Source organism: Aythya fuligula, chromosome 8 (assembly GCF_009819795.1).
Source record: "Aythya fuligula isolate bAytFul2 chromosome 8, bAytFul2.pri, whole genome shotgun sequence".
Taxonomy (NCBI): domain Eukaryota; kingdom Metazoa; phylum Chordata; class Aves; order Anseriformes; family Anatidae; genus Aythya; species Aythya fuligula.
The window spans coordinates 26,893,683-26,920,931 of record NC_045566.1 but is presented as its reverse complement, the minus strand read 5'-3'; the positions used below and the strand labels follow the sequence as shown (position 1 = coordinate 26,920,931).

Sequence of the window (27,249 nt, the reverse complement as noted above, 5' to 3'; positions counted from 1 at the left end):
TTTGCACGTTGGAGGGAAATGTGTTCTCGTGTGTGCTGTAACCAGGCTGCCTAGGCAGGAAACATTCTCACAGGTTGAACTGGAAAGATGGAAATCAGATGAGCTGTAGAAACATCGGGATGAAAGTTTCCAAACAGAGAACTGTTGTGGGGACTTGGTGTTGACTTTCACAAGCTCAGCACAAAGCAGCTCCCACAAATAAAAAAAAAATAATAATAAATAAAAAAAAAGAAGTCTAGAAAAAACTCACCAGCCTTAACAAGCAGCCACTATTCCCTTCAGGCAGACACCTGTCTCAAGGCCTGTATCCCCCCATAGGTAACCTAGCTGTTCAAGGGTAGTAGGGTCAGCTGCTCAGGAACAAAGTAGAAGCAGAACAAGCAGACTCTGTACAGGATTTTCTGATACAACCAATTTACTTTCACATGCTTGTTAAAAGAGCCATGTACATTGACACCAATTAGCAGATGTACCTACACTTATTTCCTCCACCTGTTTCCTTACCAGTATGCAGCAGTCTTCCAGAGCCCTAGCAACTTCAGCTTTCCCTCAGCATTTCTTTCTGCCTAGATCAGTTTGCTTTCTCAGAGCGATGTCCCTCCAACAAACCAGAAATCTTCCCCTGCAAGAAAGCAAATTGGTTCCTGTCTCTCACTTATTTCAGTGGTTACACACTCACTGCTTCCTTCTCCTCTGAGCCCTTAGGTTATTTTGTGTTATCATGATTGTGTGTATCTTCGGTTCAGGAGTCTTCTATTTTCATCTTCCTATGCACAGAAAAACAACCCATCACTTTTCTTAATAGCAGTGCCATTTAACAAAAACTTAGATCTCTGTATAGCAGGGCATATCTCATACACTGATTTCCAGACAGGTATCTTTCATTCTCCAGTGGTTAATCATGGAAAATTTACTTCACAATTGATGCAAGTCTTTAAACAACAGCATTTTGGAAACAATATAAAAATGAAGCACATTTTCTTATGTCTGGCGTGTCTAATATGTTTTGGTAATTTCCATTTGAACAGTGCCAATCCTGTTTTTCTTTAGAATGAGTGTTGCTCAAATAGGAGCAGTTTCATGTGCCTCATTCCTAGCACCGAAGAGAATACTACACCATCTACTGTATTACAGATTCTTGTAGATTTTCTTCAGCAGCCACTTATGACAACTGCAAGTTTGTTTTACCCTGGGGATATATATGTATGTGACCAGTTGCTTCAGGTCATATTCCTTGCAAATGGAAGTCAGCTTGACAGCTGTTAATTTGCACTTGGCCATTCCGTGTGTTGTTTTGCTCTAATTATTGGTCAGTGTATGGAACAGGTGACAAATGCCCACACGAGAACCCTTTAAATCACTACATGTACAGTCATTAGGAAAACAAACAGCCGGAGTCATTAAATACCAGTTTTCTTTCCAGCCCCAAACAGAAACAGATTTTAGCCATAGCTGACACTTATTGGAAAGGTATGGGGGAAAAAAAAAAAAAAAAAAAAAAAAGTAACAAAATGCTGTTTATGAAGCTAGTTTTCCCATTCTGTACATGTCCTAGTTTCAGGCAAAGAGAGGAGTGTAAGGAAATACAATTGTTCAAGGAACAGATGCAGAATCTCATTTATCTAATGATTTTGCACAAGGTTTGATTAGCTGTTATTTCCTGAGTTAAACTAAAACAATACACCTACTAAAATATTTCCTCCGACCTTCAGATACTACAATTATATCAAATTAGAACAGGGAAAAAAATTGCTTTCTGAGCAAGACATTCTTGTCCAGCAAGTGCTGGCAAAACACCATTACACTGAGCTTAGATTTCTCAAGGTTCCCTTCTACTGAAGTGTGCCATTGTAGAGGATATTTAATTCAAGCCTGTTTTCTCAGACTCCCAGGGCCTAATTCAGATCTTAATTTGGGCCAGAGTCTCTAAGGACACAAACAGAGAACTTGTTTTTATCCATGAGTAGCAAGTAACGCCTGAATTTTTGCAAGATTGTAGACCTGTCTGTAGTGAAAATTATGAATAATTTAGTTGATCTCAGTGGAGCTGCGTTAGTGAAAACAAGAAAAGATTCAGCATCTTGGAGTCTTGGTGAAATTAGTGCTGTTAGACCTGTGTGAGTTGAAGATAATATAACATGCTGTTTGAGCAATGTCTTGTGAAACAAGTTAAAACAATCACAAGTCCCTATGCCGAGAAGCAGAGTGGTTGCCATAGAATGTGCTTTAGTAAAAATTAATCTCAATTTAAACACAGCTCTAAATAATATCCTACTTCTTTTATTTTTGCCTTTTAAAAATAGGTGTAAGTGCAACCTTCACGCTACTGGCTGTAAAGAAGAAAACAAAAGACTACTTTGTGAATGTGAGCATAACACAACTGGCCCAGACTGTGGAAAATGCAAGAAGAATTACCAGGGCCGTCCGTGGAGCCCTGGCTCTTATCTGCCTATACCTAAGGGCACTGCTAATATCTGTAAGTAGCTCTGTATAATAAGAATATTTCATTATTAAAGTTCTGCCCGTATCATGACTCTGAAGGAAGATTAATTTTGGGAAAAGTTTTTCCTTCTTTTATGACACAATATGTATAATTTGACAAGGTTAAGAGCACATTAATTGTAAGCACGCATACCTGTGCTATTACCTGCTTGTAAATATTTTGCATGAGAACTGCTTGCTTGCATCCATGGACAAATCCCTGGGCACTGCATAGAAAGGGCTAAGGAATGAAAAAGGGTACCTTTCACATAAAGAGCACACACGGGAGGGAAAACAGTGGGAATATCTGCCGTACTGCTCCAGCTGAGAGCTCACTCAGCTCTCCACCCATACATCCTTATTGCTTCTGGATTCGAAACAACCTCAGCATCAGATGAGGTCATTACTGAAATTTTGTCCATTGAAGAAAATTAAAAAAAAAAAAAAAAAAAAAAAAAGACTAAATCCTTGCTATTAATAACTAGATCTAAAGGTTGATAAGGAAGTTTGTCCCTGATGTTGACCTGCAGTCCAGATTCACATGCAATCTTATTAATCTCTGTGTTTAAGGGGGAAAGCGAGGACAAAAACTGGATTTTTATATCTGCCTGTTTCCAACTAATACCCATTAAACAATGTCCATACTCACCATTCCACACATACTATTCCAGAACTCTTTTATATCATCCAAAGGAAGTTATTGGCAGCTGCATTTCCTCATCTTGGACAAGATTAAGTCAAACAGAACACGATGCTGAAAGAGAGGTTGTGAAGACAAATATCAGCATCAGTTCTTCCCTTCATGCATGTATGATATACACAATGATTCAGATCCTCCTAGCCTGAGTAAGATTTCTTCAAATTCCTTTGAAGAAAGCATTGAAGAAGATAACAGTTCTTTTGACAGAACTTACTAGCTTCTTTTAAGAAAAAAGTCCAGATTTTTGCTCTGATTAAAAGCAAAACATTCATTTCTAGAATATTAGAATATAAAAATTTACGGAAAAGTTATGTGGGAGAAAGAGATATATACTGCCCTGAATGAAAACTTTAAAACCAGGAGCAATGGGCAGTGCTCAGAATGTTATCTAAGACTTCAAAGCAGCAGCTGTGAGGAATCAAGACTCAAAAATGAGTATCACAGGAAGCAGGACCTTATCAAGTTAAATGTGAGAGTAATAAACCAAGTAACAAACCGTGAAGTGTGGGGGTATGAAATTATGATAAAATTCCTACTGAGTAGAAAAAAATGAAATTTCAAAAGCAGAGGAAAAACATTTTGTAAGAGAATTTACTTTTCCCCATGTTATAAAAAGTGAACATTGCCCACAGAATTAATCCTTTAAAGTTATGTTTGGAAAAAATGGGGAGATTTACTAGCTTGAATTTATTTTTATATGTATTTCTATACATACACATGTTTATGTACATATACATACCATATATAAACATACATGTACATACATGTATATATCATACAGTTGCTACCCAGAAATCATCCAAACGGGGCACAAAATACATCTGAACATGAAAATGACAATTTTTCTAAATGCAGCTTGTTATGTCAGTTACATCATTTTAAATCAGCTGAGATTATACCAAAAGAAAGAGTAGGATTAGAGCACGTTGAAAGGCTGCCCGGCGCTTTTTTAAAAAAAAACTTTCAAGTCTATTGAGTTCCATCAAAATCCAAACCTGTTGCAAATAAAAAGAAGTTTTTTTCCTGTTGAATGTTATTGTTACTATAGCATCATGAACGTGTAACCTTATTTGGGCTGACCAAAGTACTCCTCATACCTCAAATACTGACTTCAGCAGTGCTCACAAGTAGCAATTTATGGAAAACGGGAAGAAGCAGGTGAAGATAGAAGGATTTCCTGTTTGCCATCCCAGTTCCGAGCTGTAACATGGCTTTCTGAACTGGAGCCTCCTGTGGTGCTGAAGAGAGACACAGCCGTCATAAGTTTGATCTCAGTGACATCTTATGGCAACACACTTCACTTTTTAAAGACACGAGTGAGGTGCATTTCCTTTTGTTTGCTTTCATTGTTTTTATTTGGTTAAACGTGTACCTCCCTAGGAAGAAACAGGGAATCATACAACCATTTTTACATCCATTATACCATTTACAGCTATATAGACTTGGCAAAGTCTGATCTTGTCACATATAAAAGCCACACCACATCCCTGGTTACCTGTGCTGTTCCTGCTCTCTTCTGATTCTACGAGGTCATTTTTGGAATTGGCGGGGCTAAAACTGCACAGCATGTTCTAGACACGAGCACAACATGGATCTTTTACAGTGGCATAAAAATGCATGTGCTTTGTATTTTGTTATGACACGGCTCAGCCCTTGAGTCCTTTTTAAGAACTGGTGTCATGGCGACAACATTTCTTCTGGCATCAAGGCTGACATAAGTGACAGGTTGTGTTACAGTTGTTCATTCAGAAATGTCATATTTGAGTTCCTTCAAAACACTGTTTGGGTGAACACTACCACCTACCAATTCCTATTGTTCCGTATTACTTTTGTCTTCTAAAACATCCTCAGGTGATGGGAGACATTTGGAATCTTCCTCAGTTTGTGAGGATCTCTCTAACCTCCTTTGTTGCAAACATCAGTGCACACAATTAATTTTGCATTCAGGATTTTTATACCTTGATTGCCTATCTATCCAATCATCTCTTTGTGAAGCCTTCTGCTTCTGGTGTGTTTATTTTAACACAAAAAAAAAAAAAACTTTTATGTCTGCAGCAAGTTTATTCTTAAAACACTGTGGTTTATATTTAACTTGATATAAGTTTATGCATTTTTCCCTATCTTTCTCAATTGACCTAACTTACACTTTTGAGGTGTGTCTTTCTGAAGTCTTCTTTATTCTGCCTGTTAGGTTGGGTTTGTTTTGATTTTAGCATAGTTAATTTTTGTAAATTCTTTTTTTTTAATTACTTATACATAATTATTCTGAGTCTTTCATACATTTTTACTTGTATCTATGCTATCTGCATTACATTTTTTAATCTCTTCATTTCAATTTCATTTTACCTCACTTCCTCATTTTTATCTGCTCTCTCTCTGAAAGTGAAATATTACTGCAGTGGATTTATTTATTTATTTATTGGTCTTCTTCCTTCTCAACAACTGTGTTGGCTCACTCCAGAAGTGGTTCTCTGATAACTGCTCCTTGAATCAGGTCCCATGCACTACTAAGATCTAAATAAGCTTCTCTCGTGGGTTTTCTGATTACTCGCTGCAAGCAGCAATCATTCCTGATATGCAAAAGCTGCATTTCTTTTGTCACTTTCTGACTTAATCCAGCATGAGTTGCAGTACACGAATGTTTGCATTATTCTGTAATCTCTCTGCATAGGCAATGTAATTTCATTTATGCTGCTGGGTTTATGTCACCACCCCCATCATGTAATCAGTGATGTAGCCCTAGCACTACACTCTCCCTAGTTAGCCACAACCTCTGGAAACATTTTTGGAAACATATCGGTAGAATTAACTGCCTTATCTGTCTTGACTCTAAAGTTCCCTTGATGTTGTACTTCAATTCCCTGGGGATACTCTGTATAATTGGTGCTCCAGTGCTACAGTGTCCCTTTGATTCTTTTCCTTCCTGCAAATTTCAGAGTCAACCTTCTTCTTCTAAGACCAAAATATTTTAATTTTGAATGGATTTAAAGGTGGGTTGTTGTTTCTGTTTGTTTTGGTTTGTTTTCTGTATGAGCAATTAAATAAGATATAGTTAAAATGTAGGTATATAAATGAAACAGAAAACTCTGTTTTCACAAGATAAAAAGATCATTTCTCTGGAGGTTTGCTGATTTGGAGGAATTTGCTCACATTCAACAGGGAGCCTAATGACAGTTGCAAAATCTTTCCAAATTGGATCTTTTTTCCACTGTTCTGCTTCTGCCAATAAGAGTTCATCATACCTCTTCAAGCTACAGCTCATGAAATATAAGATCATTCTAGATTATATTCTAGTCATAGTCTAAACCTTGATATAAAGCTGTTATCTATATCCTTCTCATTTTCAGTCAACACAAGTTATACAGAAGAATGCAAAACACTCTTTCTCTGCTTTGCTTGTGGAAGACATCAAATACTTTGTTGTTTACTGGTACTAACAATATTTCCACATTTGTCTACTGCATAGCATTTATTTTATATTTTTCACTCTATCTTATTGACTATTTTGTGATTACATTTATTCCCTTGTGCTGCCACATTCTACGGATAGTTTGTTCGGCAATATGTTTTGACACTCAAAGTGAACTTATTGAATTTCTCTGTGCTTGGTATTACAAGATAGCTTTTCTCCTCAGCAGTCATATGTGTCTGACAGCACTAGCCCTTTTCTTCCTCCTGTTGTTTAGATCATCTCTGGCACTTATGTTCTTTGCTCCATCAGACAGAGCTGTCCAAGACCGTGCTGGGCTCCCATCCATCAATGCCTGCTCGCTTTTTGTCAGTCCCTCCACAACCAATAACCTGTACCAGAAGTGCCTGACACTGAGCTAAAAAATGCCTCCCAGCTGCTACATGACTTTCCTAACACGTAGTTCAACACGAAACAAAGGATTGACCAGGACATAAGGAACATTGGTGTGTTTTTTTTTTCAGTCAACAGTTAGGCAGATAGTCTCAATCAGATAACTGAATTTCTCCTGCAGCAGGTCCCCCCCTCTGATAGCACAGCCGCTGTCTCAGCAGCATGGCCTTAATCCTCCCTGAATGGAAAAAGACTTACGAGGCACCACTGCAGCACAGCTGCCACAGAAACAGTTTCTGGCCAAAAAAAAAAGCCACTTGAATTATTGCACTGATTACCCTCATCTGTGTTTGTAGTTTTCTCCATGAATATTCGATGACACAAAGCCATCTTGAAGGACGAGCGTAAATGAAGTTGGCGAGGAGATTGCGTGATGGCAGGCTTGCTAATCAGAAGTCTCCACAACATGTATCCCTATAACTGAAAGGTTCATGCATCCAGCTGTCTTTTGAAAGCAGTCTCACAATGTAGATCAGTCCCATTTTCTAAGCATCCCATTCTCTCAAGCAACTGGCAGCACCTTTCCAGTGCCCACTTTCATGAAAGAGGGAGAGGAGGTGGTCCCACGAGATCCCAATTTAGAGGAATGGGACATACTTAAGAGGTAAAATGTCGCTCCTTGACAATTTTGAAAGCATCTTTCAGACAGAAGATGGAAGTCAGGAATGTAATAAGTTTCAAAACCGCAAAGCCTCTTGCTATTCTCATATTGCTTATTAATTTTGGCTCATGAAGCTTATAGAAGGTGTACAGCCACAGGAAGATGTCACACACAAGCTGTATGAGGCTGGGAAATTTGCCAGTGGGGGCAAAACTGTACTATGTTTGGGTAGAAAAACTGAGGAAGACAGAAGTGTCAAGAAAACCTGCAACTGATAAAATGACTTGCCTCCTGCTATGCATCCACTGCAACAGTCAGCAGAACATTGCAGGTATATACCTAAAACACAATGCACAACAAAATTCATGCAAAATTTCCTAAGAATTGTGTCTATCGCTGCATACGGCCCTTTGCCTGAAGACAAGTTTGACTGCACACAAGAAGTTTACTCCTGTGATCATAATCACTCCCTTTGAGGGATTACAAGATGCTAGGTTCCTCCAGCTGCTCAGGGCTTTAAATTGCTACAGAATTCAGAACTTCTAAAATTGATGCTGACGATCTAATATTGCAATCATGCCTCAGCGGAAGATTTGCAAAGGGAAGGAAGACTCACTGCAGGGAGTGCTGTCATGCTGCAGCACAGACAGATACTCCAGCAAAAAGAATCAGAGATGGCATTAACAGCCCTGCTCTATTTCCTATGGATTCCAACTCTGGATTTTGCTCCTGTTTAAGAGTCAAAATGTGTGATTGTAGAATGCATTTACAAGAACATCTCTTTTGTCAGAAAAGCTCTTACACAGCTTTGATCAGTTGTGAGTCCAGTTAATGAGTCCAAGCTTGCACTGCATTACCTACCATTGTATCCTGCCATGCCTCCATAACAGGCAGCCTTAATTCTCAGTCTCCAGGCTGCGTTCACCTCGCCTGGGTAATTCACTGAGCTCTTGGTGACACTCATTCCCTGCAAACATGAGCTGCAAGCCAGGTGTAGTGCTTTGATAGCAGCAAGAGCCTGTCCCTGGCTCCCTGTCGTATGGCAGGTGCACATACAGCTTGTGATGGAGAAGAGGCAGAGGAGCCCATGGGAAAGACAGTAGCCAAGATCGAGTTACCAGAATAATTCCATCCCAAACACTCTCTGTGCCCAGGAAGGCATGCAGCCTGCTGCATTAACTGCTCCACTGGCAGGAAGCATGCACACATGTTGAAGACCGAGGCAGTAAGAGGAGCTGCAGCACATGACATGCCATCAGACAGAAAGCAGTGTGGCCCTTCTCACTGACACCACTCCTTTGTGTTATGCATTTCATACTGATGTGATCTGCACAAGAAATCAAAAACCTGCTTTCTTTGCAAGCATCCAATTTGTGGTGGTTTTTTTTCCTCCTTTCTCAATAGAGTCATCTACAGGATGACTAATAGCTAAAACAACCCCTCTCTTGAAAAAGGGGAAACAAGAAAATTACAAGGCAGATGCAGAAGACCATATGCAAGGAAAACACCATTTTTTTTCTCTCAAGTAAAGCGTACATATTTAGATGCACTTGCAGTGAACATGTAATATACCAAACTACCACCCCCAAGTCAAGTTAAAAATAATAAATAGTACTGAAGACATGTTCGCCCTGAAATGTTTGCCATTTCAGGGGCAGGAGCTACCCCTGAACTTAGCATGCTTTACTCACTCTTTCCTCAATATAGGACTCCATTACAATTAATAACCATCCTGGTGATTCCACGTGGAAGAAAATTTAGATTGAATGTTGCTTTGGTTTGGGTATACTCAAGATATGTAAATGCAGTCACTCAGTTTTATTTATTTAGCGGCGTGTGCCCGGTTCAGCTCTCTGTAATGTGCTCCCACCACGAAGCAGCATGCTCTTCAAGGTTAGTCTCCGCAGGGAGGGGTAACTGGTGTTAACAAAAATCAAGCAGGTTACAGCAGATCACACAAACATGGAAACTCTGTACAGAAATAGCAAAAGAGCTTTTCAAAAAGAACCTGAAGACAACTTAGCAAGGTTAATACAGCGCCCTTCAGGCAAGCAGGCTTCTTATTCTCATTTTTCTCTGCCCAGGAAGCATTTACCACTATGAATTCATTGAAAATTTTCAAATAGAGTAAAAGGAGGAGAGCAGACTTGCAGGAAAACCTCTCCTTTTGCTACAGTCTGTTCAGGACAGAAAGGAAAGGGTATTTGTGAATGTGTGTAGGAGAAAAAGAGGTTTGAGGCGGGGGAGTATACCCGAAGGAAATACAAATACAAATTCACAGTGGAAGTGGAAGTGTGAGAACACAGGATCTGTACTTCATCTAATATTTTTGCAGTTTCCATCAGTGTATAAAGGAAAACGAATCCTGATAATTTAAAACAGCTATAATGACTTGTAAAAAAAAATGAAACAAGTTGCTGTTGAAACTTTGGAGAAAAATGTTTGAAAATTGATTGTCTTTCTGACAATTAGGGCAAAGGGACAGAAGTTCTCTTACATTAATCTAACTGAAAATGACAATAATGAAATAAGCACTTTTTGTTGCATTTAGAACAAAACCCATGTTGTTCTATTATGATGGCATCCTTATTTAGCTTCTAATACTTACTGCATGATTTTAATATTCTGCAAAATACAAGTTAATCTCAGCAGAAATAGACAAAGTTTAGAAACAGCCTCTGAATGTGGGGCTCAGTCAGCCAGCACTAGGTGCTACCCTCAGTGCAGCGCCTGGGTGTAAAACCAAGGCGCTGCCAATCCAACGCATGCCCTGGGACCGATGTGGTGAAACACCAGAGATCTATTTATGTCCACCATTCTGCATATGCAATTGCTTGAGCATTGTCCTTGCCATGCCACAGTTTCAAAATGATCCCAGCTTGACTCCAGCTCCTTGCTTACACTGAGTATCATTTATCCGTAAGACATGGCTTTGCTCCAGCATGCCTAACTGCAGAACAAGGTCCATACCATCTCTGAGACAGAACTTCAGGATAGATTTTGAAAGAAGTATAGCAGATGTTTAATGGAGAAACACACAGATTTCTGCAGTAAAATGCATATCATTAAAGTCAGTGAAACTTACCAAAGGAAAACTGTATTTAACTGAGAGGATGTAAACATCCAGGGCTTAAATACTGATCTGCAATTTAACCCTGGAAACTAGGAATAACACCAGTAGCAATATCATTTAATCTAAAGAAAATAGCATTTCAGAAAATATTCCATGTCCACATTTTTAGACATGAAGCTAGACACCTTTCAGGGCAGATATGACCTCAAGCTACACGTCTGGACTACATCAAGCAACATGAGATCCCATATTGCTAATTTAGCAGAGGAGTTTTACTCCTCAGCAGTCCCACCTCTTCTGGTAAATCTCACCCTGCCTGTGGAATGGTTTCCTTGCATTAATTCAGCTTAGGAATTGAAATGAAAGCAGGGGGAAGAAAATCAATGATAGGCTTAGTCAATAGGACCAACTTAATGCATTAGATTGTTTTGCTCAATTACATTTCTTTTCCATAACTTAATTTAAGTAACCATCAGGTAAAAGATGAAAAAAATAGCTATATACAGTTAATGCAACAGAAGGTATCAACTGATTTAAGCAGCTGGCCAAAGCAGTTAGCAATGCATTTATCCCTTGGTTAAATTATTTTCCTAGATCTGCATAATACATGCATGACTGATATTTTTATCTAAAGCATTAAACCTAATGGCTGGTTAGTTCAAATACAAAACTGTTCTGAACAAATTCATGAAGTTCAGAGAGCTGGTATAGGTCCCAGAAATACCCATCTGTCAAGACATTTTAGTGGTCCCTGCACTCTCATACTGAAAAATCTAAAGACTCTGCATTTTGAAAGGGCTGGATGCATATTGGTATGCTTGGTTTTAACTATCCATTGATACAATATTCTGAAAATTAGGAGAAAATTGCTTTCAGAATTTTAGGTGCAATAGTATTGCTGACTACAGCAAACAGCTAACAACACCTTTTCATTATTTTTTTTTCTTTACAGGTATACCCAGTATTTCCAGTATTGGTAGTAAGTAATAAAAACAGTATTGTTTTGCATTGTCATTCAGCTTCTTGGATCTTATTTCCCAACATCCATTTCTGTTGTAGATAATGTTTCTCTGAAACATGCTCCACGGTGAAGGGGCTATGTATTGGTTTACATTAACACATAACCATATTATGTGGTCAGAGAGAATGTCACTCCTGACAGCACATATGCTTTCAGGCACAGATTTTCTGATCTGTTCTGATTAGCAGATGAAAGTTGAGTGCTATAAAGCTGAGTGCTATACAGAGAATTAAGACTCTATTCTACAGAAAACATTTGTTGAATACATTTTGCATTAAAAAAAAAAAAAGTGCTTGCTAATAACAGAGAAGTATAGGATCATTAATTGTCATATGTATATGTATGCTTAAATTCAAAGAGCAAATAGAAGAATTTATAAAAACACTTCTAATTTTTATGCAGTAGCTTAGCAGTTGTAGTGTACCTGTTGGAATCTTTGCATTACCTCCAGTGCCCTTTGAACTGAGCTTTCCTGCACAGAGCAAATAGAAGTGCAGGAAAAACACTTGCAATAACACTGCTTTTCTGTATGCTTTTAAAGCAACAAAATTTGCACTTCAACTATGACAAAACCATAATGCTGTAAAGAACTGGTATATCAATGAAATAGGTTATTCATTATGCAAGAACACAAAGGAAGAGCACGGTAACTCAGCTGAGTTCCACAGCAGAGAAGTGCACATAGCACGTTAGCTGCTTACAAATAAAGCACGGAGGTAAAAATGGTATCCTGATGAGGCTGACAAAATATTCCCCTCAGCTTTGCAGAGACTTTAGACAGAACTTGTGTGTGATGCAGGACTATCCCAATGATAAAATACCACAATAGTAAAATACAATTTGCCATACCTGATATCCAGCTGAAAAGCTTCCACTAATTTGGGTAAAAGTGCCTTGCTTCTTATGATGCACGGTCAGGTCTGTCAATTTGTAAATCAACTCAGTTTACTGAAGCTCATGAACAGCACTGATTTGTTAAACTCTAGACAGCAAGTTAAAGGTCATCAAAACTATCCTGCTTATAAATAAGAACAGTGCTAACAGCTGAATGCCATGACATATGTTTTGTAGCTTTAAATAGCAAAACAGCATCAATGACAAGAACCTGCAAATGAAAGCCTTCAATTTTAATAATCTTCCTGCTTCAGTATCTCCTTTGCCATTAGCATGAATGCAAATGCATAAAGATAGGCTATTTGCAAAACCTTGAGTTTATGTACATATTTTACAACTAAAAACAATGAACTAAATTAGAGAAAAGCTTATGTCAGTGTTATCAGGAATATCCTGCTACGAATAACAGAAATGGGATGAATGGGAAAATAGGTCTTTGAAGTATGGTTGTGCTATAGTTTCTCAGTATCTTGTTGCATGGACTATATGGTTGTTTTCACTCCACGCTCCATACAGCCTTTGTCACCGCATCTACCATTTCTGAGCATCAGCAGATGTTGGCCTTTGAAAACTTAATAGGGAAACTCAAATGCCTTTTAAACAATGGTGACCTGAAAGGATGCAATGTTGACCTCTTTGTGTTTTACACTGGGGTGATTAGTACCGTTTATCTATTAATAATGGAGAAAATCCTGTTTAATATGCCATAGGAAATACAAGAATTACTTCAAGTCTATGCTTTAACTTAAATACTCTGTAAACATCTTGGAGTAATATGTGGTAGAATTCAACAAATTTATTTGCCTACCTGGAAAGGATGAAGCATGAGCATCTCTTCATGAGCACAAGTAAATACTGATAATCTGCTTGTTTTTTTTTCCATGCTTTATTTCTTAAATAGCTCAGGGGAAAAATAGCTCTTCTCGCACAATGCTTTGAACATCTTTCCTATAGGATAGAAATAGCAGAATTATCAGTTAAACAAGGATAGAAGCCATGAATTTATCCTGGTCTCTAAAAGAATTTAACAAAAGTACCATTAATACATAAAACCAAACAAGATTAATTAGTTGTGGCTGCTTTAATGGATTCTGCATTATTTTTTCTTTTGTCTATATTAATACAATATTTATGTTCATATCAGCAGTGCTCCTCCCCACCTGAGGACAGGAAATTATTCTCAGAAGATAGAGTTAAGGTTTTATTTTGCCTGACTGCAAACAGTACTGTGGGGGTATTGGCTTTTGTGTGCTTCAAGCTTTTCCTCATATGTAAGACAGGGACAGGAAGGAGGGAAGGAAAAAACACTAAACTACCAGCATACAAATAACATGCCACTGCAACCTATATTCATTAGACACTCTTAAGACTGCAATGAAAGCATGCCCAAGAGAAATAAAATATATTTAACTGCGTGCATATATGCATATCATTCTGGATCAAAAAATCATTCTGAATACACAGGATCTTGTATTAAAGCAGCTCATTTTTAAAGTTTGAGCACAAAGAAAGAGTGGTCATTAAGTAAACATCCTTTCTGATCATCTAGAAAAAAATAAATCCGAGCTTTCCCATTAAGGTCATTTGTACCTGCTGTTGTCTATCAATTGAGTAATAGGTTCTCCTGTCATTTCCAGCATTCATGATTCTAGCGCTGGCCCTTTCAGCATTTTTCAGCCATGTTTGAAAAAATACTGGTGAGAGTGTTAGCAATTAATGAGTCCCAAAACCATTTCATAATTTAAGCTTTTATGATCAACAGTGCTTATATACAGTATTTTAATATTCTGAGAACTGCATTGTTTTACTTGCTAAAGTAATCATTGTATAATTTCACATAGACCAACACATCAAAGTATTCGTTATTGTGACCACATACCAAAGTAACTAATTTGTACATGTATGCCTTCAAAAACTTGAATCTTCTAACCTATAGCTTCTATCTTTATTCCTGTAAAGCATAACTCCACTAATTATGCTAAACAGTTTGTTATAAAGGGTATAATTAGATACAGGATAAGATAGACATGATGTGCAAATAGCTCTGTGTGGGTGATTATCACCTTAAAGCCTGCTGGTGGCAGATGAGTCAGAATTTAGAGACAAACCATGCACCCAAGTGCAAGGTGCAATCAAGACAATCAAATGGTATTCTCAGCTTTGTTCACTATATTTCTGTTCTTCTTTATAGCCAATTTCAAATTAAGAGAACTTTTTTTGAACTTTTTTTTTTTTGAATGATAATGAACGTGAGACACAAAAGTAAAATAGAGATTGAATGGGCACTCTTATTTTTCTGGTTTCTTAACCTTGAAAGATCTGATAGATATGTTTTTGCATTTAAAATAGCATTAATATGAATGTAGTTTTATTTGTTTTACATCTTTGTTATGAAGTTTTAAAGTGGTAAATATAAATAGTAAAAGGTTTTGAGAGCAAATACTAGAGGGTTTTTTTGTCTGCATTTTTTTAACCATACTGGGAGTACTGTGGACCTGATTTCGCACCCTGGCACCAACTGAGAAGTTGTCTCATTAAATTTACAGTCACGAGATCAAAACCATTACAGTGCCAAACTCTGGACTAGAGTATATACGTAGCACACTAACATACGTATATGTCAGTAGGATATGAACATAACTAGGCTGTAGTTATTTCTCTGTTACTTGAGGTCAAGTTCTACAGAGATAACTCTACAGTTAAGAGACCCATTAAGATGTTTATCTCCTTCAGAACATGTAAATATTGTCTTCAGACGGTGTGTGTATTATTTTGGACATACTAGCAAAATGTTCTTATTTCAATTCAATTTTATGCAAATCCAACTTTCAAATAAATATCAGTGTTGATCAGACACTGATCAGCCTAAGGCAATCACCTTATCTGAGTAACAGATTATATCAAGACAATATCACTATCTGTTTTTCCCTCCTTTACTTCAGTACCTCCAAGAGCCCAGAATTTTCCACTTCAACAATTAAGTTTCTGTGATAGATAAATAGAAAAGAGGCTGGCAAAAAGATACGGACATCCTGCGTGGTATAATGCATTAATTTGAACACCGGATCTGAAAGAGAATTTAACATTCCAAGTAGTTAAAAAAAAAAAAAAAAAAAAAAAAAAAAAAAAAAAAAAAGCGAGTAGCTTATTTACCTGATAGGATTCATAACAAAGCTATTTTGCTATTTTTCCTTCTGTATAAGTAGGATTTTAGCCTTGAAGTTCTCTAAGCAGAATGCCTTTGCTGACCCCAGCACTGAACAGAAACCCACTCTTTGTGGAGTGATTTCTAGTGGCATGTCAGAAACTACAAACACTCTTTGGGGAAGCACCAATGAATTGCTGAGTTGGGATTTGGGGGAGCCTTTGTTTTAGTTTGTTTTGTTTTGCCAGATCCACCAATTTTAACAGATAAGAAGAGCCATTCTCTCCAGTTTAGTAGACATGGCCAGTTCAGAGGCAGTTCAGTATTGTTTCTCATTCTTCATCCTGATTTACATTCATTGTTCTGAGTTAGTTAAAAGTCAGCGTATCAAATTATCTTTTCAGGGCTTTTATGATTTGCTGTAATATGCAGGAGATTATTCATTTTCCTGCTATATTGTTTTAGCTGTTAATGAACAATCAAGTGATAGGGCTCTATGGAGACGCTAGAGGTAGCAACATTTCAACAAGAACAGTAGTACCTGAGGAAGAAATATTGCACTTTCAATATGCAAGTTTTGCTGCAGTTACTCAGAAAACTTAGATCCATAAAGATATTTAAAAATACAGTATCATTAAAGCTTAGGAAGAAATTACTGTGGAAAAAATGCACCTCTGTATCTTTTCTCCTCTTTCTTTTTCTCCCTTAGACATGTAATCAGTTTATTTTGTAGAGTATAGGGGCAGAATGAGTCTTGAAATCAGCATTCTGATTTTTAAAACAGGTCTTGATTTACTGTTCTTCATCAGTTGTGAATTACAGTACAATAGTCCCAGTCCAACAGTGAATTCCAGCACCTTTGTAGGAAAAAAGCAGAACCATTCAAAATAAAAAAGAACCACTCCCACAAACTATCAACAGAATTAGTCCTTTTTTCATGAGAAATTACATAAAATACTGCATTTAAAAATACCTGAATTCATTGTGCATTTGTGATACTTCACTGGAAATACTTACAATTGAAGAATACTCCTTCACACCTCATTAGTGTGAGAACTAGCCAATGCTTTTGTTAAAAAGCAGTGGATTTTTTTTTTCTGATAGCAGCTCTAAGAATTTCCAGAACTGAATCACTGGATTTTTAAAGACTCAAAAAAGTTCGCTTTCTTTTAGTCTAAGACAACAACTGGACACGTAAAGGACTAATTGCATTTAAATTCTTCCAACAGTTATAAAAGATGTTATGGCTGAGGAGCTGCCATAAAACAACCACATCTTCACATTTATGCAGAATTCTCCTTTCTTCAAAGGAACAGGTATGAAACTTCCTACATTGCTCCAAAAAAGAGTGCCTAACATTGGCCCAGTATTTTTTTTTTTTAATTTAATATTGGGTGATTTAAAAAAAATAGTATCAGCATTTCTTCCCTTTTGAGGAGATAGATTTCCAGTATTACAGAAGCGCTGAAAGGCAAATTCTCATGAGGTATGTTATCATGACTTCAAACAGACCTAGAAATTCCGTAATAATGATCGTGTGATCTCTGCAAGAAGCGATGGCATGCCATCTGTCTAAACACATTAAATTATTCCAGCAGTTACTAAATTGCCACTGCCACAGATTTGAATGAGCTTTTATTTTGTTATTTTTATTGTTTGTTTGTTTATTTTGTTTAATATGAAACCAAAAACTGCTGTCATACATCTAATTCCACTGTGCTCAACAGAAATGTATACTGTGGAAGAAACAATCTTTACTTTGTTACTTATTGTTTAAAACAGGCAGTGGCAAGGTCAGTTTTCAATGACTTGGACTTCTCCTAGAATGACTAAACTTACATTGACAAGTTTTTATTCCTTTTTACGTTTTAAGTAAAAGTTTCACAACCATTAATAAACACTTGAACAGTTTCTCTCACTAAGGTTCCCAATGGTAACGTAAATAAGTAATGACAGTAGTGAACACAAGTTAACACAAGTGCTCCCTGTCCACCATTTGAGTGAGTGTTACTTAAGACTTACTGATTTAATAACAGTAATTTTCAGCAAATGCATTGCTTGTGGACAGGTCAGCTTGAACAGTATAGGAGGTGAAAACACCCTAGTCTGCTGCAGAGCAGTTGCCCAGGTAGCAGGGTCATCTTCACATGCTGCATCACCTGCCCTCTTTTCTCCATCCCCTAGGAAGGATAAGCCCCTCTCAGTTGGAGGGCTTAAAATACATTTTAATTTTAGTTTCAGCTCAGGACTTGGTTGAAGTGAGAAGCAAGCAAAATACTGATTAATTTCTGCCAACATCATGACAAGTTTTTTCATGTGCAGCCGTCTGGCTGGAATAAGGCTGAAATAAGGCTGAAATGACCTGTTTCATTTCTGTTATTTCCCCAATTCAAAACCATGATGTGGCATGTGGTGCAGATTGCATTTCCAGGGAATATTTGAAACATATTTCCTTTATTTAATATCACAGGTAATTCTAATACTATGTATCCAAAACAGGCATTTGAGTTTGGGAGGCAGGAAATGATCATACACCTAGTAAACAGACAACCAGCTTTTCCTTACTTCATGAAAACAAGATTTTCCAAGAGTTACTTTCTGCGTATAATTGTCTTTCAAACAATAGGACCTAAAAACACAGAATTTTCCAATGCAAATTTAAAATGAAATGGCTGATTTTCTGCTCACTCACATATCACTCATATCTCACATACCTTTACTCTTATATGTGCGTACAGTATATTTAAATAATACACTAAAATGGATTTTTAGAAGCTCTTTTTCACATATCTGTAGCCTTGTTTGCCCGGAATGATTATCTTGTAACATATTGCAATAGAGTAATATCCTAGATTTATCCAGTGCATGTTCTAGAATACGTATGCCAAAATTAATTATTCTGGAAAATAAGTACTTGAGTAACAGAACAGAGCATGCAAACACAAAACTGTTCTGGAAGAGCTTAGTTTATCTAGTCAGCTTCTCTATAAATAGGATGTTTTGTGGTGATCACTGAGGACTAGAAATATTTTCACAAATTGCTATAAAAGAATAACTAGCTGCTAAATGAATCGTACTGATGTCTGTTCAAAGAATGACTCATCTGCTCCAATATACTTGTGGGAATGATCGTCAACCTTCTTTGACTTGGAAGTTTCACATACATTTTTAGATAAAGCATTTAAAATCATATCTTTTTTTCCAATGGAGAAGACAACTGACTTTTATCAGGAAACAATCTCAGTGATAATACATTTCATGAGTAAGGACATGGGAAAAAATTATCTTTACCAAAGATTAAAAAAATAAAGTGAGTAATAGAGTGCATAACAGAAGCATTAAGCCTCCTGGAGCATTAACAAGCAGCCCAGAGCCACTGAAGAAAGCATCTGGTTTCAACTGGATATGACCCTGAACACTATCATCTGACTTTGAAGTTGACCCTGCAGTGAGCACAGGATGGAACAAATGACCTCCACAAGTCCCTTCTAAGATGGTTATAATTATCACTAATAACTAGTAATAATCACTTGTAAAAAATCTTAATTTTTCATCTTCAGGAAAAGTAAATATGCTCTTAATTATTTTGGATGCCCATTAAGAAACTCAGCTGAATATAATCTAATTTAAAGGATCAGGGAAGTTTTAATTATTTTGTAGCAAATCACAATCTCCATTGTTTGCTAAAATGAGCACAGATCTATAGCATTTATAGGATTACTTAGAAATATGTAACACTGATTCTCTGTCACACAAGTAATGATATTATTTGGACAAGACGAGATTCCTTGGGGAAATCATTATCAGAATAAAAGCTTATCTGATATCATATATAGGACCTGCAGTTTACTAAGTGACAGATATACCAGAGGGTTAGTCCTAAGGCATTACAAAGCTTTGATGCTATTACTTTTATATCTGTTACTATCTAGGCCATTTTGCATGTGAATTTTTGAAGTAGGGATGCCATTCAACGTTCAGCAACCGAAGTAGGGTATTATAAGTTCCTGTCTGAAATGTGATGGGTTTTCTGCAACAACTGTGATGTTGGATGATGGTTAAAAGAGAAAAAGGCTCAGGAGACAGAAAGAAAATGTAATCAAAGATTCATTTTCCTTTTCAACTCCCAATTTTCATGCATATTCCTTAACATCCAGTCTATTCAAACACTTTGGTCAAGCCTAAGTGTTCCTAAAATTTTACCAAAACTTTAACGGTGAATTAACTGTGCAAGCAATTTGTCAGCATTTCAAACTTCTTTACTGTAACTAGTCAGCCAGTATTTCAGGAGGAGGAGGAAGGTATGTGGAATCAGAATCATTTTAGTGTGCCAGGGTTATGCCACCTCAGTAAGCATGGCTTTTAGATAGCTTTTTTCATGCACTGACTACTCTGTTTGCCCTTCCTATGTGTGTGAATTGGTGGATCTGATTAGTAGAGGAAGTTTATTTTTAATCAAGACATAGACTGTTCGAGAATCTACTAAACCGACTTGGTTTTCCTTTCTTCCGTTTTCTTGACTGATAAGGGAAACGCACAAAAACGTAAGATTATGATGTAGATTTATATATATAGATCATATAGATGATGTAGACAAATAATTAGGTCAACACTTTGATTCAATTGCAGAAGACTACCTAACAGTAAATGGCACAGTACAGGCCATTATCCTTTCCTTGAATTGTTCTCTTCTGGAGGAGTTTTGGGACATTCATCCACATCCAGCCAAATTCACTTCACCTTTAACAAATGGGTCAGAGGATACAACAGAAAACAAATATAGCCCTCCTTCCACATCAGATGTTGAAGCATCAGTCTTTTTCTCTTAGATTCCCTGAAGGTCTTCCACTAAGAATGACATACCAGTGAAAAACACATGCTTCAAAAAAGATCTACAAGCATAGACCCTTGATGCCAAAAAGATGTAACGACTGCAATCCATTCACTATTCAAGTGAATTCCTTGTATGTAGAAATAAAACAGCCATCTCCCCATTTTTATCACTGCTATGTAGGCTGATGTGACCATTAAGAAGTTTTCTATTCAGCTCAGAAAGGAAGTAACAGCTGCAGTACTCACAGAAGATAAAAATGTCCAAATCTGATATCCAAAGCTAGGCAGATGGGAGCTGCTAATGAAGACAGAGAACGGAAAAAGAAGTAGAACATAAATATCATGTCCCACATCAGAATCAAAGAGGCTTTCAACCACCCAGCTCACACCCTTTACTTGGTCCAGTACCAGCACCATTCCTGTTAAGGGTTAGAACTCTGCCCTACCCCAGCCCCAAAACACATTGAACTAAAGGAAATGAAACTCTGAAAAGACATAACTAATACTTTTGTTCAGAGGCAAAATGCCACTATATGGAGGTAACATTTAGGGCCCTTAAGAAATTTATACTTTTTGTTTTTACCCCCCAAAAAATAATAATAATCTGGGAGATAGGTTAGTAGAGGTGATAGGAAACAGACACAACACACAAAAATGTGAGAGCAAAGAAAAGGTTCATTCTACTGGTAAATATATTTCAATAGCAGAAGTATAATTCACTCAATAAGGCCTTAAATCAGGATGCTACGGTAAGATATGTGTCTTTGGTAAGAAACTCGTATTTGTCTGATATGTCATTTTATCTCTACAGAGCAGATTAACAGAACACATTTCTATTTTGTTCCTGGTGTTAGAACCAAATATATCGGTCTTGGATATCCTCTTATCAAGAACATTATTTTAAACCATGGAAGATAAATTGTTATGCACAGTATTTTATGTCCATTTGGTGTTTTGGGAATCATCAATTGCTTGTTTTCTTGTTTAATGTGGAGTCATGTACTGTTCAAGTGCAACTTAGACTAGTACAGAAATGGATGTTTGTAGTCTATGTCTTTGTCCATATGCTTGCCTGTTTAGAACAATATCACAGATGTAAATAACAAAACCTGATTTTTCCTGATGCATGCAGATCCTCCAAAGTTTGATAGGATATGGCCGAATATTTCTTCCCTTGAGGTTTCTAAACCAAATCAAGGTAGGATGCTGTAAAATTCCTAGTGGTCTAAAATTACTGAAATTGCTTCCTAAGAGTCCCACATGGCAAAAAAAGTAGTAACAATGATAATCCAACTCATTTTTCTTTCAGTGCTGAGTAATGCTATTCTGTGAGAAAATATCTACAGAATTTAACCATAAAGCAAGCCTTACCTGAAAAGAGCATTTTCCAACAATAAGATCACACACAACATCACTGCATAAAGTCTGGAAAAGTAGAAACACAGGTTTATAAGTACCAATATACATTAGGTTGAACAGAAGTCCCAGGATAATGTTGGACTTGTATAAACTATAGTCTATATTATGACTAAGTTTTCAGATTTTTGAGTGCGAAAGATTGTCATTGTCTACATCAAACCCATGCGTTAACGTCTTATTTCCACGTCTGTTTGTTTTTTTTCCCCAAGTGAGCTGGGAATTCCTAGCTTGTGTGAAATTCACAATACAAGCACATTCTCTGCAGAATAGACTCTCAGTTCTCCACAATTCAAGTGCCACACAAAATATTATTTGCAGACTTTGGCACAATGATTAGCATTGAAAGTGACAGAACAACTTTTAAAGATTAGTAATAAAATAAAAGTAAGATTATTTGTTATTTGAAGTTGTATTCAGCTATATACTATAATTATTAAATTAAATCATAATTATTGTTCAATGTAAAAAACAATGTCCTTTTGTTCTTCTTATTTACTGTCCCAGTAACCATTCACTCCCAAGAAATCCCTGTAAAAATTTGGCCTGTGGCTTGCTCCGACAGTTCAGAGTGTCTTTTCTTGCCTATAACACATGCAGATGAAGAATGAAAAGGCAATGTAGAAAATAGCTACTAATCTGAACAAAACGTATTAGGGATTATTGGGGAAGTTACTTTAGAAGCGCTGTAGTTTTATATCTGTTGATCACAGTGACCAAACTGAGACATAAAGAGGTATAAAACCTAATGTACTATATGTGCTTCCCACAAAAAAATAGAAAATCCCAATTGACCTGTACTCTCCATAAAGATTAGCAATATATTTCAGTTTGCATTATTCACGTGTTTTGAATTAAATAGACATGATGAAGTGACACTTAGCATTCTAATAATTTCACTTGGCCATTTTTTATTTTCTTTTTCAGAATTTTGTCCGTGTTCCTTAATTAAACAAACAAACAAATACAGAGTACATCTCTGCTTCTCTGCTCTCTGCAAAGATTAGTCTACATTATTCACAGGAATTTTAGATCTAAATATTCCTGATGAAATAACTCAGCATTTCTAATGGATTTTATAGCTTAATCAATTGTACTGCTTGTGTTCTCAGACTTAACTTCATTGCACAATACGTCTTGAACAGAACAAAATAACTCATTGTTTCTTCCCTAGTAAATAAGAGCCAGCTTTAGTAAATATAATTTTGACATTTTGTTATGGAGCACAAAACACAAAAAATAAAAAGTATTTATACTCCAGTTATGTGTTTGCAGCATATCGTTACAGTGTTTCACAATTATTTTAAATTAATACTTCAGTCAAGTATAGCGTATAATGAGAATAATTACAAAAATCTGCCTACAGTTTATTTTATTTTATTGTGTGTTCTTTGTTTATGTTATTAGGCCAGAATAAATTTAATAAAACCATTCGCAGCCCACAGTGGTTACCATACAGTCGTTGGTCATGGATTGAGAGAAATTATCACATAACCACTAACACAAAATTGCCAAAGTGTGCAGATGTGAATAACTTTCCCCTTATCTTGGATCAAAAGCTCAAATGATTCAATAGTTGGTACTTATAATTCATTTTGACCAAGTTTCACCCTTTCCTAACAAAACAGTAACCATTCTTAATGTTAAATTTAACACTGTAAAAGTTAATCTAAAAAAAAAAAAAAATTAAAGTATATTTTAATCTTTTGATTTGTTCCTATAGAAAATCTTTTCTAATTTATTGTTCGTTTTATTACCTATACAGTTGCTCCCAAATTAACTATGACAACTGTTTCTTCTGTTCAAGTTGCAAACCACAAGAGAGGTAGGAATTCTTGGATTCATACAGTGATTTCATAGTGCTATGTGTTGTGAAAACATTGCACTGTATGAATCTGGAATATCTGTGAAGTGTACCCATCAGCTTACTGGTGAGGCATCTTCGTTGATGACAACAGAAACATTAAGTCACATAAACATAAGCTATCCAGAGAAAAAATAAATATGCTTCCATGGTACTGTGGCATATAAAGTGACATGTCATTTGTTTTTAAAGGATTAAATATAAGAATATTACCATTCAGATTATTGCCTAGAGAGCAAATTGTTGGTAGAGATTCTTTTCCTCACCAATCCGCATAAATTGTGAAAAGGAAACAAATTAGGAAACAAATAGATTAGTTGAGGTCATACAATACATAAAATGTCAATTGTCCATATCATCAAGACGCATCTGTAAATGCCATGGAGTGTAGTACATACTTATGTCTTCTAATGCATTGTAAGTGTGCCTTACATCTTCATTTTATTGTAACAGTGCACAAATTGAGAGTGTAGGCATTACATTTTGAAATGATATTTAAGTGTTTTATCAAAATAATGGAATTATACGGACATAATGAAGGATGCCAATATTCTCTCAGTGACGTCCAGGCAACCTGTTTTGTTTGCATCTCTATCATCCATAGTCAACTCTGAGATCTTCTCATTGGTTTTCTTCATCAATTTATCTGTAAAGAGTACATATAAAGATGCTTTGTCGTTCTGTAGCTGCTGTGAATATCTCATTATTCATGAAATGCACACAAGTAAGGATTTGAGAAATCAACAAGTGTTTGAACTTAGGTTTGATCCATTTGATGAGATCATAACTGTTACAAATCAGGTAATTTCTAAGGTTACAAGGAAATCTCCTTTGTATTTCATAGCATACAAAGGATGAAGTCGGTTACGGGAAAATGAAGAAGAAAAAATATTTAAATGATTTCTGAAAGCACTTTTCTTGAAATACTTTTTGTTCTTTTGATTAGAAAATGACACTGATAGCTGTCTCATGCATTACCAGTCTTAGTTTTAAAATTATGCTTCCCTTCCATGTGTGTTTACCGTTGTTTCATGTGATGACATTTCATGTTTTACCAGTCCCAGCTGAACCTTGAGCTGAACCTAGTCCTGATAGCACAACAATATTTTACATCTCAAAGATGTAAAACCATAGCATTATAACAGTGAAGAAAAATGACTATTCAGTTTATAGAAACAAAACAATTAAACGATCAACCTTTTCATGAGCTTCCTTCAATAGGTAATTTTATTATGTTTTATACAACAGGAGCGGGGTTGTCACAGTAGAATCATTCCATTGGGAATCATCTTTAAAGGTTCATACAGTCAATTCTTTTGTGAGATACCAAGGAATTTGACAATTCTGAATCATCCAAAGATAATTATCAAATCTAACATGGCTATCTCATCTCCCATCTTCCTTTTTCCTTCACATTGAACACACCTAGCTAGCTTTACCTCTCCAAGGTTTTATTTTCCAAACCATTTACTCCTTGTTGTTATTCAGCCTTATACTATCTCTAAGATTGTATGTCTTTTCTTACATATGGTGCTCAGAACTGAATGCAGCATTTTCTAGCACAGTAAGCTCGTATCATTTCAACGTTGGTAAACATTACAGCCTGATTTTGGTACTTTCCCCCTTATCTCTTTCAGTGACTATGTGGCTTGACCAGTGCATGAAAGTCGTGGGGCTGCTAGCCAGACACTTGCTAAAAACCTTAAAATTGTGCTTTTGACATTTCTAATATGCTGGCTACTTTCTGGTTTTTGTGCTGGTTTAGGTGAATCACATGATAAGCTAGAAGGCCATACAGCACTGACAGCTATCAGACTCCCAGCTGCCATGATGCTGAATGCAATTGTACGTTTTGTATGAGTAATTCAGGGAAGTACCTCATGAAACTCATGGAGAGATCCCTTCCCTTTCAGTCACATGCAGACCCTTTATATAGCTTGTTATTACTATTATTTATTTTTAATAAACCCAGGAATGTATAAATGATCACTGATCAGGCCAACAGCAATAAAAGAATAAGTTCGTATGATTGCATTAGCAAAATTGAAACAATCAAAAATCAGAAAAAAATGGTTATAATAATAAAGGGACTTTAGTTAACTTGTCCTGGCTTTTTATTTTTTTCCTCTCTGCCATTACTAATATTTGATCAGATGTTAGACCATTTCAGTTAACCCACATTTTTTTAGTATACCATATGGCATTTACTGTGCCATAAAAATTAAGATTCATAGAGCTTTTCCGCACAACTGTCACAAAACAGAGTATCCACTCAACTCACAGAATTACTTGAATTGGAAAAGACCCACAAGGATCATCATGTCCAACTCCTGACTCAACACAGAGCAACCTAACAGTTAAATTATAACTAAGAGCATTTTCAAAAAGCATCTTTAACACCAACAGGCTTGGGGCCATAACCACTTACCAGGAGAGCTTGTTCCAGGGGCTGGCCATCCTCTCAGTGAAAACCTTTTTTTCCTAATATTCAGTCTGAACTTCCCCTGATGCAGCTTTTACCATTCCCTCCATTCTATCACTGGTCACCAGCAAAGAAATCAGCACTTCCCTGCCCCCCACTGCTGAGGAAGTTGGAGACTGCAATGAGGTCAAGAATTGGTCTCATTAATTACCCTTAATATTGATAAGACACATGTGAACTTTTGTAGTCCCTCTGAATATATTGAAGAGTGTATGTGTACATCAAACTGAGCCTTTCATAATTATTAATGCTTCTTTAGTCAAGTTCATAACTTGTAGCAAGCCCTGTTAAAGCAGTGAATTATTTTATGTGCAGTTTTGTTTCTTGTGCTTTTGTAATAGCCAATTATGTGTTGTAGTAGTATTACTAAAGGTCATATCACAGTTTCAGAGTGGAAGTAGCACAGTCATTCATTCACAGAATGCTATTTTAAACACACAAGATGAGGTAGTATAGTCTGATTTACTGTCACTTATTTACAGCCTGCATATTTTTATAACATAAAAATGTATTATTATTCTGCTGCCCATTACTGTTTCACAAACCAATGTAAATTCTTTCCTCTAAATTCACCTGCAGTGTGATTACATTTAGCCACGAGTCTAAGGAACATAACAGCACGGTATCTTCTCGCCGAAACAAGTTGTATAATGGGGGCAGAAGACAGGTTCTTTCTCAAAGCAGAGACTAAGACAGCATTGCTGCTTAATCTGAGCTTCAGACGGATCATAATGCCTATCTCCAACCAATCTTTCTTATTTTAGAAATAAAACACATTAAAATTTAGCATTGTAACAATTTTCACTGTGATCCTTTTTGCTAGCACTTTTAGGTCAGTTGCCCCTTCCCTGTGCAGTTTTTACTCAGGTAAGATGGA

At 36.5% G+C, this 27,249-nt stretch overlaps 1 protein-coding gene across 7 annotated transcripts in view; it reads left to right on the top strand.

Moving 5' to 3' along the window:
• NTNG1 (netrin G1) overlaps positions 1–27,249 on the top strand; it is a 157,470-nt gene that overhangs the window by 93,477 nt on the left and 36,744 nt on the right. For 5 of the 7 annotated variants that reach the window (XM_032191826.1, XM_032191828.1, XM_032191832.1 and 2 more), the window contains exons 4-6: positions 2,304–2,476; positions 11,670–11,696; positions 21,743–21,808. In XM_032191826.1, the coding sequence (XP_032047717.1) occupies positions 2,304–2,476; positions 11,670–11,696; positions 21,743–21,808 (266 nt within the window). The remainder of the gene's footprint in view (positions 1–2,303; positions 2,477–11,669; positions 11,697–21,742; positions 21,809–27,249) is intronic. The other 2 variants (XM_032191829.1, XM_032191831.1) reach the window with 1 other exon arrangement.